The following is a 17,033-nucleotide window of genomic DNA, read 5'->3' on the forward strand; positions in this document are numbered from 1 at the left end:
GATATCAAATAGATTTTTCTTCACATTCGTTGCTCATTGTGGTCACCATTCTTTCAGGTACAATATTCCTGGAGCCTCTGGATAACGCAGGACGTGGTCAAACAAGACAGGTCACGTGACGCCGCCTACCCATCGACGACCAACAGTACCCCTCGTTCAAAGCCTCTTGAGGAGCGACGTAACGTCCAAAAGTATCTTTTAGGTCTGGCACATCCTCACACTATGCCCTGTGTTGACGCTAAGCTCATCTTGAAGCTGAGCCCAAACTCTTCACCCTTCCACAGACTCTTTTCCCAACCCTTTCCCCCCCGATGCTAGCATGCCGCCATGCTGCTGTGTTACCAGCAGTAGCCTATAGAAAGCAAATAGAAACAAGTCCAACAAAAATGCGAGACCCTCCTGCAATACTAACATGTTGTTAGCCACATTTATGCTAAGTGTGTTCACAGGCTAAATGGTCATGCTAGCGCCAATAGCTTATGCACCCGTTCAGTGAGTTATTCAAAGGGTTATTTAGCAATCAACACTGTTCACGCATCATGTACAAACATGTTTAATAATCATACAAAATTGATCAAAATAATTCTCATTTTGGACGTAATCCTGCGGCGTATTCCAACAGCCCACTTGAGGAAGCGGCCGTTTTGTCAGTGTGACGGAGCTAGATTAGACCGGCTGGTTTGAGAGGTAAATACAATTAAAGCATTCTTCACTCTTAGCGCTGGTCTGTGGGTTGATGCTACGCTAGCAGTTGTAAACTAGCTTAAATGCTATATGAATTTTAAATGAGATACATTTGAGTCTGTGTTCATCCCACAACACTTCTCGACTTATTGTAGAATACTTTATTGTACTTGTCACCGGCTGTTGTAACTCGGCTGAAGTTTAGCTGCCAAACTGTGTTCAGCAAACATGGCAAGCATTAGCTCAACCAGTAAAGTAAAGCAAAAAACTCAAATACAAACATACATGATCAAAGGTTCTGTAGTCCTTCTGTTGAACAGAATACACAGGAAAACAAAATGGCGGCTGCAGACGTTGAGCAGAAACAAGCTGCTCTCATCTGCAACAGGAGGGAAGTAGACTTAATGACCTCTGACCTTCACTTAGGAGGTAATTACGCCTCTGAGACGTCACAAAAACATCAGCGGTCTGTTACCTGAAGCTGTGACCGTCCACATACCGCTGCCCTGTCAACAAACATGGCCGCCGCCGCCGCACTCCAGACATGACTCACAGTTCACCGCTCATTTATCTTCTTCATCAGCGTTTATGAAGCTTTACGAAAGGTCAGACAAGCTTCCAGGAATCTCCGCTGCTCTTCTGCCAGTGCGCTCCATAAACTTTACGACTAGCAGGATTCTAAAAACTGGCTTTGATTTAATGCTCTGAGCTTTACAGCCACGTCTGTCAGTCACTCAGGAGGCTGTCGACGGTGCATTTGTTCAGGGCCGTTCTGGATAAGCAGCATCCATCTGGCCAGCTCTGGATCAGAGCCGTGAGTGGGCAACTAAAGCCACTCCACTTTCTTACACTGTGGAACTCCAACATGAGGATAGTTCGGTGCGTAGATGCAGCAAAATATTTTTTCTATAATCCAACAAAATTGTTCACCAAACTACTTCTCTGTGGCTCATCTCATTTTTTATCATCAACTTATGGACTATAAATAAAGAGCTGAGATAAAGATTTATCTAATTTGCATTTGTGGTAACACTTTAGATTGATGAACACATATTAACCATTAATAAACTACTTACTTACTTATTTACTACTACTACTTGGTGGTGCATGGTGTTCTTTGTGTGAACCTCCGGTGACAATTCCAGGGTAAAAATCTAGTCAGCCTTAGCAAGGCATTAGTCAATACTTAATAGTGATTAATTACTGCTGCGAATACACGTAGGAATACGTAGTTTTAGGGTAATAAATGCTCCCTTACACATGGTATAACAACATTTTGCAACAAGTGTAAATACACAAAGATACTGATATAAACATAACAAATAAGGAATCCATACATACAATAAACAGAAAAGTGCATATACAAAACATACAAAAGTACACTGAAAAAACATACTATATATACATATATATAGTATTTACAGAAAAATAAAAAATAAAACACACAATAATTGAAAAGAACATCATAATATACACACAAACAAACACACTATAAAAGTACATATTCCCAAAGAGCACACTACACTCATGACAAACAAAACATGAGCAAAATAAACACATACATGAATGCAAAAAAACAACACAAACAGCACAAACATTGACAAAACACATCCTCATATGTCGTGCAAGACAAATGTATGGATGTTTAAATATGAGGCTAACATAAACTACAATCTTTTTCTGTTACCATTTTCATTTCTGTTATGGAGGCAGAAGGCTGTCCCAGCTACTTGGGGCAAGAGGCGGAGGACCCCCTGGACAACCCACACAAGCCCAGCGCAGAGAGCAACCCCGCTCGGACGTTCTTCAAGCTGGGCTCGAACCCACAACCTTCCTGCTGTGAACTAAACTCAAGCAAGTTGGTCCTGGCTTCCCGTCAGCCGGGGTTAATCCCACACCTGTAATCTGCGCGCTCCCAGCTGTACTTTCAGCTCGCTGGCTGGACGCGGCCTGAGCGGCTCTGATCTACTCTTCAATTACGGCATGTAGCAATCATCTCCTCGCCAAAGACGGTGCTTGAAGTTAAAAGCGCTGACAGTGATCATTAGCAGACGCTCCGGCTCTTCAGCTCCAGAAACAACTTTACAACTTTGTTATTTTTTTTTCAGCCTTTTATGTAAACTATAATCGAGGAAGTGGATTCTTCCGCTGCCCCACACTGGAGGCTGCGGTGAAGGCTAAACCCTGCGCTAAGCCCTGCGGTTTGGGATGATGACACCCGCAGACTTACATGATCGCTAAACACCAGGAGATGATGGCAGCCAGCAGGTTTCTCCTCCTGCGACCGGCTCCTCCAGAGTGACGGCTGAGTGACGGGAGGTTCCGGAGGCAGCGTGTTTGGATACGATGAAGCCACACTGTGATTCCCACGATCAGTCTGTGTCGCGGCGGAAACATCTCATCTGGTGGATGAGCTCCTGCCCAACACACTTTCTTTGTAGTTACTGAGCTTCACACGCACCAAGCCAGGAGGGCGTCTTCATTCCCATCACCAGCCAATCTTCTGTCAAGCTAGCGTGTTTTCATAACAATGGGACGAGTCATGTCCAATCTGAAACATTACAGCTGACCTTGTGAGGGCATGAGCACCTAGCTCTTCTTGTTGACCGGTCACGTTGACCCTGTTCGACCTGTGGCTTCTTCAGATCTCCAGGTTTCCATCCCTGTTCTCAGATTACCACTGAAACATCCCTATCCTCAGCCATCTCCAGCTGAAAAAGAATGTGAACCTGAATCTGGAGTGAGGTCTTCGCCACCTTCATGTCTCCTTATCAGATACAACTGTCTAGAAGCAGCAGGTCTATGCAGAGACTCTCACAGCTCCCAGCTAAAGTCATTTCAGGTAGCCTTTCCGTGGCAACCCTGCGTCGATGAGGGAGCGGATATCGTACCGTTCCTCACCAGCAACTCAGGCGACAGGACAATATCAACACCAGACCATCTCCTCTACAAAGTCTGTGCTCGGTGGGCGGCATCATCCAGATGCGCCACTGTTGCGACTCAGGCTTTGCCTCCACGTCGCCACCAACTGTAGGACCTACAGATAACTAGGTGCTCAGATTTAGGGATGGTCCTGCTGCGGTGAAGCTAAACTGGCGTCTGGAGTCAGATCTCAGGTGTGAACTCAGTAAGAGGGGCTTCAAAGTGAATATTGCCGTCAGAGTCCAGGCTAGTTTGCCCCTCGGGTCAGGTGGAGGTCACTTCTGCAGACTTGCTGCGGGAGACTTCGCTGGTCCTCAGCTTCGTCACCAGAGGACGTGAAGGTGAATGCAGCCATAACCAGCGCACTAACTAAGCGAATGGTAGCAAAGTATAATCAAAACATGCCATGTTTCTTCCACCCAGAGTCAGTATCATGGCGACCTGGGACGGGGAAAGGGTTAAAGCAGCTGTTCCTCCGCGGGCCCGTTCTGACAGGTTTCCTCAGGAGGTTATTGTGTTAATAGCGGCAGGAATAAAGCAGCTGTGCTCCCATTGTGGTCTCCTGATCCTCGCGCTCTTTGAAGCCGCGCAGCAGATCAGTGTCGGGGAGAAGCTCGGAGGCTGTGTGAGGAGCTAAACGCTTCCATCGCGATGACGACTCAGCTCAGCTCAGCGAGCCTCAAACTAATTAGGAAGTTGTAAACCGACAGAAATCTGCTTTTGTGCGGAAAGACGACAGCGGATTAGCGGCCGACACACCTGGAGCCGCGCTGGAATTCTGACGTCGACCACCAGCGACCACAGTCAAATAACCGCAGATAAAACAACCACATGAGAGAAAACTTTAGCAACTAGCTTGTTAGATTCATATTTGCTATTCAGCTTGTTGTGTCTGAACAAGCGTATGATTTCATCACCATTTATTCCAGAGAGATTAGCACTGCTATCTTTAGCGACAAAAAGCTACTTTCAACTAGCATCCAAGCTAATGTGTCACCTGCTTACTGAACTCATTGGTCATACATTGATAACTTTGTCTATCATAATCTACTCCGCCAAGTTAGCAAAAATCTAGCGCCCATTGGCTATGCTAGTCTTTGTTTACTGACACGTTATCTATTCTAGCATTTCTAAAATCTGTTTCCAGCTAGAACCACAGCAGCTAAATTGGCGTTTGCGCCATGTACACTTGGCATCCACATGTTTACCTCTAGCCAATTCAGGTACGGTAGCATTCGTATCTTTGAAAAATGGATACTATGTACCCTGTACCTCGGAAGTCGGAGCTGGAAATGACTACGAGTTTGGTTATCAAAGTTGGAGAATAAGATAGTGATGTGCACTAAAGCTATTTGCGTGCGGAGTGCGGATGTAAGCAAGAACACAAATTTGCGAAATGTGTTTGTTTCAGCTATTTAAAACTTCTACTTCCTGTTTACACTCGGGTAAGCCATCTTGGATTGCATGAGGATTCTCCAACCGTCCGACTTGGAAATCCTACATCGGGTGACGTCAACAGGCGGCGCAACTGGCACCAAGAGTTGAGCTTTTCTAGCAAACACATGCTAACCATATAAACTTTGGAGCCCAGTCAGCGTAGCTAGCATATGCTACACTTGAATCTAGGCTCCACACTTGGCTAGCTCTGTTCATCATCAGCGCCTCCAAAAAAAAAGCTTGAGCGCAGAAGAGGATACGGTGGTGTTGACGCCCCCCTGTGGTGACGGATGTTTGCAAGGAGCGCTGGATTACAGGCCTCCTGCGGTGGGATGGAGAGCCGCTCTATCGCTCCTCTCTTCCGTACGCAGTGTCAGTGGCAGGGGTCAGGGGTCGGTGACCTTCAGAGATCTTCCACAAGAAGAAGGGGTCTTTACACCCTCGGGGAGGGGGGCTATTGAGCTGAACCAGCAACCCCCCGCCACCTTACTTACGTGGTGACACAGCACTTATACGTCAGGGTTCTAACGATAAGCACAGTGAGCTGGAAAGATGAGAGAAGAGTTTGGAATAATGAGAGCAGAGTTGATGGCAAAGCAGGGACGGACCTGGGTCCAGGGTCCAGGGTCCAGGGACGCCCTCGCAACAATAAAATCCCAGAGATGTGAACAGAAGACGTCATGATACCACAGATACCTGATGCAATGTTGAACAAATGTGGCACAGCTTTGGGCTGTAAACATCATTTCACAGTACACTTGAGGTGAGGCCTGACTCAGTAGAATGTATTTAGATTTTGAAAAACGTGGGATTTTTTTAAATTTGATTTTATAAAACACTTCAACTTCTCTGCAGCCCATTAGGATTCGCACAAGCCCGACCTCTACTGGAGACTCAGAGAACTAGACTGAGAGAACACTGATGCACGAGTGAGTGAGGTGTCATGAATGAATCAGTGAGGAATAAGTGAATGATGAACGAGTGAGTAAGTGGGATCAAGTGAGAGTGTTTTGCGACAGAGTGAATGTTTGGATGTAGCTGCTGAGGGTGTGAGTGAGTGGGTTTGTCTTGTTTCTCACTGCTGTGACCCTTTCCCCAGCCTCTCATCCTCAACCGAACCATTCAAAACACATGGCTCACCTGAACCTAACTCAGACCCAGTTATAGTGATCTGGTCTTCCCCCTAAAATTGGGGCTTAACCTTGTTAGGACCGGCCAAAAGATCCTAAGCAAAAGGTGTTTTGCCAAGAATTGGTCCCCACAAGAACAGATAAACCCAATCCGACACACACAGAAGAGGACACGCCCTCTGCTCGGCTTACTAATGTCTGCAATTATGCAGTTTGATAGAAAATCACTTAATGGCTGTTTGTTTACACGTGTGGTACAGTTTAATGTGCTGCAGCTGCTGGAGGAACAACACAGCAACTCTCTTGCTTCACGACTCAATAATTCTGCACAAATGAGCACTGCTTCGTCTGAAACTCACAAGACTCTCGTGGAGCGCAGGGGCCTTCTGAGGGCCCCTCAGAGTCCCGGGACCCGAGGGGCTCCACAAGGCAGTTAAAACCACCACCCCTCCCCCTGAAAATGACAATAAGCATGGACAACATTTCTGTGAAGGCCTTGCCAGTTAGACAGACTACATTAACAACAAGAGAGTTCAGTGAAAGGTGGAGTGGAGTTGGCCCCTGCTCTTCTTCAAGGTTGTGTCCTGGGGCACATACACACGAGCGTATGCTCATGATAACCAGAGGGAGAGCACGGCACTGTGACCTTGGAAGAGGAGACTTTGACCTGGGCTGTGGTTCAGTGTGGAGCAGTGAAAACGATCAACAAGGGTGACGTGTCACTGCAGCGTCCTCCGTGCTTCATATTTGTTGAGTTTGTTTTGCTGTCGTGTGGAAAGCAGCGGCGGTTTTGCCACTGACACGGACCGATGTCAGCCCGTTCATGGTCTTCAGAGGCCACCAGATGGCGCTGTCTACATCATAATGTTTGGATTTGAGCAACTAATGCAATGAAATATCACATCGTTTCCAACCCAAGTGCGACATCTAGTGTCTACTAAAAATAAGGCTATCACCCCGGCACCTAGGAACTCATCAGTTTCAAAAATACCGGGAGGAATGGTGTGGAACAACTTCAATTTAGAACAGCCTCCTTTATAGCTCGATGTTGACACCTTGCGGACTTTTAATTCTTTTAAACAAAAATGTCGTGTATTTAGTTTAGAAGGTTTAGAAGGAGTGCGGTTTGGTTCGTATCAACATTTATTCTAGGTTTTTCTAGCGTTACATCTCATTATACTTCTTTAAAACAAAAACAATCTAAATCGAAATTGGAGTGTGTTCTCCTATCCAACCGCTAGATGTCGTCGTTTTGCCCTGACCACGGAAGCCTGTTTAACTCCGGTTTGTTTCTGTCGTTTCCTCCTCTGTGTTTCCATTTCTGACCATCCACGGGAGTCACTGCGCTATGAAGCTGCGCCTCTTACCTACTGTGGCAGAAGTGCTTCACTTCCGCGGTGGGAGGGGCCGCCATGTTTCTGAGGGGAAGTTGCTCAACTCGGGAAAACACAAAACCGGTTACGCGCCGTCGCAGGTCCGCGTTTCTCCGAGAACAGGAGGAAGATGAGCTCGCGCTAGTGTCGCGGCTCTCCGAGGACCAACTTGGAGTCGACAGTGAATTTTGGACGCCAGGATGAGCGACGCGGTCACTTCCGGGACATACGTGCGTAAGTTGAGCTTGACTTTACGTCGCCGCTTGTCCGAGCTCCTGGACCCGCAGGACCGATGGAGGGACGTGATCACGTCCATCAAGAGGCCCAACGGAGAGTTTCGGTACACGCAGCTCCACGTCAGGTGACTGCCGTCCTCTCACCTTCATCATGGTCATCAGTGACCGGCTGGTGTGACCGCGATTTTTTCTCAGAAAGTTCGAGAGTCTGGTGCTTCAGGGGAAGAGTCCCACCCAGGAGCTGCTGAACGACTGGGGGACGAGCAACTGCACGGTGGGGGATCTGGTGCAGATCCTGAGGAGCCGGCAGCTGCTGGCTGCTGCCAGTCTGCTGCTGCCAGGTGACCCGCCTCTCCTGGTTCCTCAGCTGGTTCCTCTGCTCCTCCAGCTTCATGGTTCTCTTGTGTGTCACAGAGGAGGAGCTGCCCACCCGGATCCTGGGCTCCACTCCTCTCTCAGATGGGCCCCGGCAGGAGCCCCCCAGACCCTCACCTGCCGTCACCTGTGCCCTCCAGACTCGGCAGGAGTCCAGGGAGCCGGTTCAGCCTGGTAGAGCCTCCTGATCCGACATGTCCGGCCTCTCGGGCTCCTCTCACTCTGCCGCTCTCCAGGGTTCTGCAGCTTCTCGTATGAAGAGCTAAGGAGCATGACGGGCAACTTCGACGACGCCTCGCTGGCGGAGGGCGGCAGTCGCCTGGGCGAGGGCGGCTTCGGGACGGTGTACAAAGGTCAGCTGAAGGACACGCCGGTGGCGGTGAAGAGGCTGAACGCCGTGAGTCGACCAGGAAGTGTTGCTGAAGCTGCCGCGCTTCGCTGCTAAAACCTCTGGTTTGTTCAGATGGAAGACATTTCTCTGGACGAGCTCCGGATCCAGTTCAACCAGGAGATCCAAACCCTGAAACTGTGAGCTGTGAATCCTGACGTGGTCCTCATGACCAGCACCTCTCTAATGAAGCCTCTGTGCAGCCTGAAGCACGAGAACCTGGTGGACATGGTGGGGTTCTCCTGCGACGGCGAGTTCCCCTGCCTGGTCTACGCCTTCATGGCCAACGGCTCCGTCTTGGACCGGCTGGCTCGACTGGTGAGGCTCCGGAGGTGTGGCCTCAAGTTGTCCGGGTCTCAGTGTGGACTTCCTGCAGGGTGGGAGTCCGCCGTTGTCATGGCGACGGAGATGCTCCATCGCTGAGGGGACGGCTCGAGGACTGGAGTACCTGCACAGCAACCACCACGTGCACCGCGACGTCAAGAGGTGACCCGACAGATGAGACAGGAAGTGACATCACAGACTGAAAACTCTCTCTCTGCAGCGCCAACATCCTGCTGGATCACACGTTTGTGGCCAAAATCTCTGACTTCGGTCTGACACGAGCGTCCACGTCGTCCTGCACTGTGATGACCGAGAGGATCGTGGGCACCTGCGCCTACATGGCGCCCGAGGCCCTGAGGGGGGAGATCACCCCCAAATCTGACCTCTTCAGTCTTGGAGTGGTGAGTACAGAGACTCCTTCACTGACTCACCCCCTGGCCGAACCTCTGACGGTGACCCCGGCAGGTGCTGCTGGAGCTGGTGTCCGGACTCCCTCCGGTGGATGAAGCTCGCGATCCTCAGTTCCTGGTGAGAAGATCATAAGATCAGGGGTCAGAGGTCACCCGGCAGTAGTTCCAAAACCTGAGCTCGACCCCTCCTGCAGGTGGACCTGAGGCACGACGTGGACGACGAAGACGAGAAGATGACCTTGGAGGACTTGGTGGATCGGGCCATGGCTGACTGGAAGCTGGAGCAGGTGGAGAAGGTTTACACTCTTGCTGGCAAGTGTCTGCACGAGAGGAAGAATCGGCGGCCACCGATCCAGCAGGTACAGCGCCCCCGCTGGTCCGGGCCAGAGCTTCATCCTTGAAAATGGTGACTGTTAGAACTGTCATTCGCATTACGGTGACCAACAAGTCCCAAGACCTTCCTCTCCTCACCACCAGAGTTAACTCTTGAGGAGGGTTTCCAAGGTGTTCCTTGGCTAGAGTCGGAATCTAATCCTGCTTTAACTTCTTTCTCTTTGGGCTTCTCCCTTCAGGGGAGGCCAGAGCAGATCATCCTCCTCCATCTCCCCCTGTCCTCTGCTTCCTCTCCTCTCAAACCTACAAACCTCATGTCCTCCTTCACCACCTCCATCAATCTCCTCTGTGGCCTTCCTCTCCACCTTCTGCCTGGCAGTTCCAACCTCAACATCTTCATCTACCAATGTACTGGCTCTCTCTCTCTCCTCTGTACATGTCCAAACCATCTCCATCCAGCCTCTCTGACTTGGTCTCCTAAACACCTGAGCACATGTGCTGTCCCTCTGATCCTATCATCATCCTGCTCACTCCCAGAGAGAAGCTCAGCATCTTCATCTCTGCTACCTCCAGCTCTGCCTCCTGTCTTTTCCTCAGTGCCACTGTTTCCAAACCATACAACATTACTGGCTTTTTGGACACGTTCCCTTTCATCCTTGCCGACACCTGACACTTTTCTCCAATGATTCCATCCTGCCTGCACCCGCTTCTTCACCTCTTTCTCACACTCTCCATCACCCTGGACAGTTGAGCCTCAGTACTTCAAATCCCCCACCTTCTTTATCTCTGCATCCTGTAACTTCACCTGTCCACTTGGCCCCCTCTCATTCACACACATGGATTCCGTCTTACTGCGGTTAACCTTCTTTCCACTCCTAAGGCAAACCTCCCCCTCTCCAGCTTATCTTCCACTTGCTCCCTGCTATCACCACAGATGACACAATGCCATCTGCAAACATCATCGTCCATGGGGCTTCTAATCCTGCTCTAACAATCGACTGAATTCTAGTTGTGTTTTCATGCTCCTGGGTCAACTGACACTCTTCCTCTATATGCCGTGTCAAACTCGAGGCCTGGGAGCCAAGTGCAGCCCACCAGGTCCTTCTCTGTGGCCCATTAGTTTCCAGTTCTAGACACTTCACTTGGACTTAAATTTTAGGCTCCTGGCATGAGTTTGACACCTCCACGTCATGACCGCAAACTCCTTTAACCAGGTGACGGTTCTGTCTCACCAGGTTCTGTCGGAGCTCAGCGAGGTCGTCCGAGCCATCGCAGACGTTCAGGAGTGAAGACTGCTACTGAGTGTGAAGCAGCTTGACAAGTCAGCCAGTTAGAATAATCCATTTTTACTCAGCAGATCCAGAAACTCAGCTTCATCTCTCATTGAAAAAGTGCCACCAATAAAACCCTGTTTTTTTAGTACTAATAATCAAGAAAGAAGCGATTTAAATATTTTTATTCTTTAAAAGATTCGTAAGAAAACAAACGTGTTTTTTCCTCACTTTGACACGAAATGAAACGAAGGACTTTAACCTTCCAACATGAGGTGAGTAAAGCCGAATTAATTCTTCTGTAGACCAGCAGGTGGCAGATATTCCCTTTTCGTCCACTCCACTTCCTGTCGGAGTGGCTTGTTGTCGGTGTTCCGGAAGCTTCCGCCTTGTTTCCCCACTCGGAGCTACAATAACGTACGTTTACAGCACTTTGCATAGAAAAATAAGTTTCTCAGCAGATGATTTCCATGTAAACCGCATTTAGAAAAAGAAATCAAATATAAAACGCTAAAATGAATCGACAGACTCGCGGATCAGTTTTCCCGCCACAGACGGACAGAGTTAAGGAATGCAGAAAAATAAGATCAGAAAGAAGACAGAACATTTTGGCGCAATTTCACATCATTGGCAAAAAAAAAAATGTTAGAGCTAGTTGTTTTAACACTGGTCCACCTGCAGGTGGCGCCACAAGTTATCAATGGTTCAGTGTGAGTGACGATATTCTCAAGAGAAATTCAAAATTTTCGCTTTACAGTCTCGCTTGTGCACTTACTGACCAGAACCACTAGGTGGAGCGCTTGACACCCACGTGTCCCGTTAGTAAGGACGTGCCTCTCCTGGTTGGATGCAGTGATGTCATGTGACGCTGATGTTAGTGTGTGTGAGGCTTCAGGTCAAAGCTACAAATGTCGCCTCCTGGAACACGCGTCGATGCTCAGTGGTCCATGTGCATAGTCAGCTCTGTGGGTGGACGCGGTTGGGGGGTGGGGGCATGGGGGGGTCGGGTTTGAGTCTGTGGAAATCCGAGGTCTTATTCTATGAAACAAGTGGAATTACGATGATGACCTCCTCGCCGTCGTGCGAAGGCTCCACAGTGGCGCCTCAGTCGTCCTCCTCGCCCTCTGCTGGTGGCTGGGTGATGCGCCGCCCGCCCCTCTTGCCCCGCGGACCTTTGGGCTTGGCGAACGCCTGCTTGTGCGCGTGCTGCTTGGGATGAACCTCCTCGTACATGAATTCGCTGGTCAGGTCGTCGCCGTTGTCGATCTCCAGCTGGAACACAGGCATCACTGGCATCTCAGACCCACCAGGAGACGGAGGAAAAGGAGAGCGCAGACGGACTCGGTTACCTTTTTCTCTATCTCGATCTGGAGCTTGTTCTCCACCATGTCCACCAGGGGGCTTTTGCAGCTGGAGTACAGCATCCTCTCCTTGATGCTACAGTTGTACCCGGGCATGGAGTAGATGAAGACTGCGGAGGAAGCAGAGACTAGCTTCAGCTGGGCTGCCTCACCGGCGCCACCATCACAGAGCTGTTGTCATGTGACCGGTTCTGCTCCGATATCTCAGGTGAGCTTGAGTAAACAGCACCAGGCTGCGTTAGCATGCGCAGCGCTAGCTTCTGTCCGCTCACCCGTGGACTCCAGGTAGTCGCCCTCGTGCGAGTGCTTGTACAGGAAGAAGTGGTAGCGCGGCGTGTCTTTGGGGATCCGGAGGGGCAGGTCCTTCAGCTCGGTGGGTTCGGTACTGCACAGTCTGATCAGCTCCTGCACCGAGTCCACCTCCTGCAGGGGGAGAGCACAGCTGCAGTTCCAGCTCAGGGTCATGTGACCACACGAGGTCTGCTTCCATGGCCACTCACCAGCTGCACGTAGTTGATTCTCTTCTCCCTGAAGCGCTCCAGAGCGGCGACCGCCTCTGAGTGGATGGGGAAGGCCACGCCCTGCAGGGTCTGATGCTTGGTGTCCACGCTGATGTCCGTCTGCACCTGAAGGCACCACCAACATCACAGTTATTCGCCTCAGCTCTCCTCTTCATGGGTCTTCATCACGTCCCCCATGTTTCACCCAGATCATCCTCATGAAGTTCCTGCAGCTAAGCTGACGCCAGCGTTGAAGCCGTGCTGATCGGTGTTTCCCCCCCACTCCTCCTCCTCCTCTGCTGCTGCTCTCCTGCATCAGCATCTCTGCACCACTGATACTTCCTGACAAGCATCTGCACGCTCGCACTGCTGCTGACCTAGTGACGGCTGCAGCTGCTGGTCAGCAGGACACACACCAGACGCCTCGACACCGAGCCGTGACGCGCGCCGCTCATCACGCTCCGGCGCCGTCTCAGTGTCCCAGCTGGTGGGACTTACTCTTCTCAGTCCCAATAAAATCACTGGCCCTCCGTCTAGCTAGTCCAAAATAAAGTCGCCTCCCTCCTCAGAAACCTCCTGCTCTTCTGGAGGAACATCAGGTCACATGTGTTTAGAATGGTTTAGGCTGGGTAAAGCATGAGGTCCCCACAAAGACAGCGGTACAAGTGTGTGTGCACCTCATTGAGCTTGATCTGCCTCAGCTCCTCCTCGGCAGCGGTCAGGGGCAGCGGCGCGGCCTGCGAGCTCAGGTGCCTCCTGTATCCACACAGGGTCAACTCGTCCTGGGAGCAGAAGCATCACTTCCTCATCAGCGCCAGCAGAGCGGCGACAGGCCGACGGAGCAGCCACCCACCTTGACAGTGGCGAAAATCTCATCCTTGATGTGGCCTCCTCCGAACTCCTTCTTCAGCGTGGCTCTGGTCGCGGCGTACAGCATCTTGTATCTCACCTGCGAGACACAGTCGCACATGTTGACACAGAAGCTGCAGGAGGCGGCTGTGGAGGCATTTCCTGACAAGACTGAGCATGAAGCCAGAACAGGAATGTTTCTCTCCAGTTTCAGCTCCAGTCAGGAGCCCAACTTTGACTGACTCTTTTTTAACAATCACCCGCAAAGTGAAGTGACACAATAGGTCGAGATTGGAGATTTGGAGTGACCCCTGCATGTTTCAAGACTGTGGGAGGCAACTGGAGTTCCAAGTGGAAACCCACTCACACACACAGCGAACAAACTAACTCCACACTAAAAGGACTGAGGCTCCAAAACAGATTTTGCCTCAAGCCAGGTGGAAGCTCACGGCTGCAGCGCTAACCACTACTCCACCGAACTGCATGGTGATGCAAACTGAGGCTTCAGGCTACGAGGAGGAAGGAAGGGTCTGAGAAATGCCACTGATCACACTTCAGCCGGCTGCAGAGCAGGGAGCTCGCAGAAGTTTATGTAAGAGGATGCGAGTATAAACTTGGGGCTTGTGCTTTTGAAACCAGATGTGGGAGCCTTCATGTAGTGGGCTCCGCCCCACAGAGGAACTTAAAGAGCTCTTACGGCGGATTTGTCCGGGGACCAGGCCAGGAAGACCCACTCGTAGCCCTGGTTGTTGCGGGAGTCCAGCCGGTACAGGATGTAGCAGGGCATTTCCTCCTCCAGCATGGGCAGCACGTGGCAATCGAACTCCTGGTCCCACTTCTTGGAGGCTTTTCTGCTGCAGCCCAACGTGAGCTGCTCTGGAGCACACAAGATGGGAGTCACAGCCTTTAGATCGGAGCTCCACACTGAAAGTTTCCCACACACTCACCATCGTCGATGACGATCTTCAGGGCCCGGTACTCGTCGCCGTTGCGCGCTTGGGCAAAGATATCTTTCACGTCGTTGCCCGCTGTGAAACAGAGAGTGGTTTCAGATCACCTCAACAAGGTTGGCCTCCATGATGGAGAGTTTCAGGAAGTGAGAGGCCACATGTCTCCGGTCAGCTGATGAGCTGAGCAAATCAGTAGAAAGTAGACGAGTTTTAGATGTGATTTTCTCAGTACTGTTGTCAGCTTTGACCCCTGATTATCAGTAAACCTGTCATTAGCCATCGAGTCCAGAGTGACCAAACTTTTCCAACAGAAAATGTGTGGGTGTCAATTGCTGGCAGAGGCCTCATAAAACTGGGTCACGGGCCGCAACCAGCCCCGAGGCCAGACTTTTGACCCGCCAAAAACACATTGAGTTTTGGTGCAACAAAAGGAAACAGCAAAATGAGATGGACGTAAAATACACAGCAGCCATCGAAGGCCAGGACTCTCCTGACACAAAGACGCTGATCACGGGTGACAGGTTTGTTGTATTGCAGGAGCAAACAAGGTTTCTTCTACTGTCAGGCTGGAGGCGCTGTGCTGTGCTCACAAGATCTAATCTCAACTCATCTGCTGTAGGGGATATCTGGAATCATCATCAGTGGCATATCATTCTGACCGAACAGCTGTCGACGTGATGATCTATCTCGACGGGACAACCATCAAATCCAGTTCAAAACATCCACCTGTTACACAGACTGAGAAGAGGCTGTCACAGCGTATGAAACCCCTGAGATCAGTGATGGCACAGGGCCACTCTTTTGTTTTGGACGAGAGTGAAGTCAGCGTCGCATCATGACTCAGTGTCTTTTAACAGCTGCTGTTGTGACTTCTTTAAATTCGACCACCTGTTCGCTATATTTGGAAATGATTCCTTGCCAGGCTGTTGGCTTGTGAAACATCCTCTTAGCAACGAAAAACTTCAATATTGACATTTGGAACTACACTGTGAAAGAGATGAGTCGTTGATACCAAAAGTATCAGGACGTCAATACAAAGATTCAGCCTTCCCTCTCAGTGTCATCAGATTTAACAGGTCAAAATAGTCGTGATAATTATGTTGCACAACAACATAACACACCTTACACACCTTAGCTCTGGTATGTTTCAGAAATTTCCTTCGTTTGATACCATTTTTCGGAAAACAGTTCAGTTCCAGATTTATTTTTGAGGAAAAACAGACTATTTTGCACTAAGAAATGAACGTGTGGGTCGAAGGGACTGGTGCTTCAGTATTTAATTCCACTACTTGGGGCCATTAAACAGATGCCACCTGGACAGGTGACCTCGTGAGTATCTGGACCCAGCCCACCGTTCAACCCCAAACCTTCCGCCTTGACTGAACCTTGTTATGGCAGCAAACACAACCGACCCCAGGTGACTCCAAGACGCTACCTACTGAAGTGAAGGAGGATGAGATGAATCTACGCCCCAGTTCTCAGCTACAAGGTGCATAGAAAGCACTCGTCCTAAAAGTAGGAGCGCAGTTAAACACCTTCTCATATCAACATGAGAACTGGATAAACCGGCCAGAAGGCGTCGCCCGTCCATTCACAGCGACCCCTCCAACAGCCCGCTCGGCCACGCACACGGTCGCTGTCGGTGTGAATGATGTTGGATTATTTGGCTGGTAAAGAGATTAAATAGGTGGAACGTTAAGCTCCAGAGTGGCACAGCAGCCGGAGGCTAACTGCTAACCGCTAGCTTCCCACCGCCGTCTAACCGTCTGTGAACGTCACCGTGCATCAGGAAAGACGCGGACCGGCTGCGGCTGCGAGCTGAGCCCGTGGAAAGAAAGAAAAGCCGCTACCTTGGATCCCAGTTTGATGTGACATGGCGCCTCCCGTCGATAAAGAGCTGATGCAGCTGGTCAGTCGAAGCCAGAGAAGCAGGAAGCGACCGAGCCGACGCGACACGCCCCGAGCGTGACGTCACCAACAGACGGGTCACATGACAGGGACGCGTTTGATTTTAAATGTGACCTTATTTAGGCGTGATATCTATTCAGAAATACATTACACCAGTAAACAGTGTTTTTAATGTTAATGTGTCAACATTTATGATGCAAGTGTAACGATTGTTGACCATTAACGACACCATTTAACGTCACAAAAATATGAAATATACTTAACTATGAAATAATAAATAAATACAATTGGGGAAACTTTAAACGGAAACATCAGCATATTCAGACGATTTTCATAAAGCAGTGAACAGCCTTGTTGTTATTTTATTTTATTTATTTTTTGTCAGCACTTTATTCCAAAACACTTTCCTAGTTGGTGGGCTCCCCACTGACCATGGCAATAAATTTGATTCTGATTCTGATTCAACGACATTTCCCAAAGAAAGCTGAAAATAATGATTCGGGTGCTTATTATAGTGAACATGCAAATATCAAAATACATTTTTAAAGTATTTTCAAAAGAACATTCATTCGGAATCAATAG

General features: G+C 49.7%; 2 protein-coding genes across 3 annotated transcripts; one reads left to right on the forward strand and one right to left on the reverse strand.

Moving 5' to 3' along the window:
- Positions 1-7,589: 7,589 nt before the first annotated feature.
- Positions 7,590-11,783, forward strand: irak4 (interleukin-1 receptor-associated kinase 4). Of its 2 annotated transcripts, none has more exons than XM_053886328.1 (11): positions 7,590-7,907; positions 7,978-8,123; positions 8,197-8,331; positions 8,394-8,554; positions 8,621-8,685; positions 8,749-8,863; positions 8,922-9,031; positions 9,090-9,270; positions 9,335-9,397; positions 9,474-9,638; positions 10,848-11,783. In XM_053886328.1, the coding sequence occupies exons 1-11, from the start codon at positions 7,747-7,749 to the stop codon at positions 10,899-10,901; spliced, it is 1,356 nt and encodes a 451-aa protein (XP_053742303.1). In that variant the 5' UTR covers positions 7,590-7,746; the 3' UTR covers positions 10,902-11,783. The 2 variants fall into 2 exon arrangements, with proteins under 2 accessions (XP_053742303.1, XP_053742304.1); XM_053886329.1 differs by having other exon boundaries at positions 7,692-7,907; positions 7,982-8,123.
- Positions 11,034-16,511, reverse strand: twf1a (twinfilin actin-binding protein 1a). Its single transcript, XM_053886330.1, has 9 exons — positions 16,394-16,511; positions 14,541-14,621; positions 14,291-14,469; positions 13,598-13,693; positions 13,422-13,526; positions 12,745-12,870; positions 12,517-12,667; positions 12,233-12,354; positions 11,034-12,155 (listed from the first exon to the last, which is right to left on the reverse strand). Exons 1-9 carry the CDS (start codon positions 16,416-16,418, stop codon positions 11,988-11,990), a joined length of 1,053 nt encoding a protein of 350 aa, XP_053742305.1. The 5' UTR covers positions 16,419-16,511; the 3' UTR covers positions 11,034-11,987.
- Positions 16,512-17,033: the final 522 nt, after the last annotated feature.

This window comes from Synchiropus splendidus, chromosome 14 (assembly GCF_027744825.2).
Source record: "Synchiropus splendidus isolate RoL2022-P1 chromosome 14, RoL_Sspl_1.0, whole genome shotgun sequence".
Classification (NCBI taxonomy): Eukaryota; Metazoa; Chordata; class Actinopteri; order Syngnathiformes; family Callionymidae; genus Synchiropus; species Synchiropus splendidus.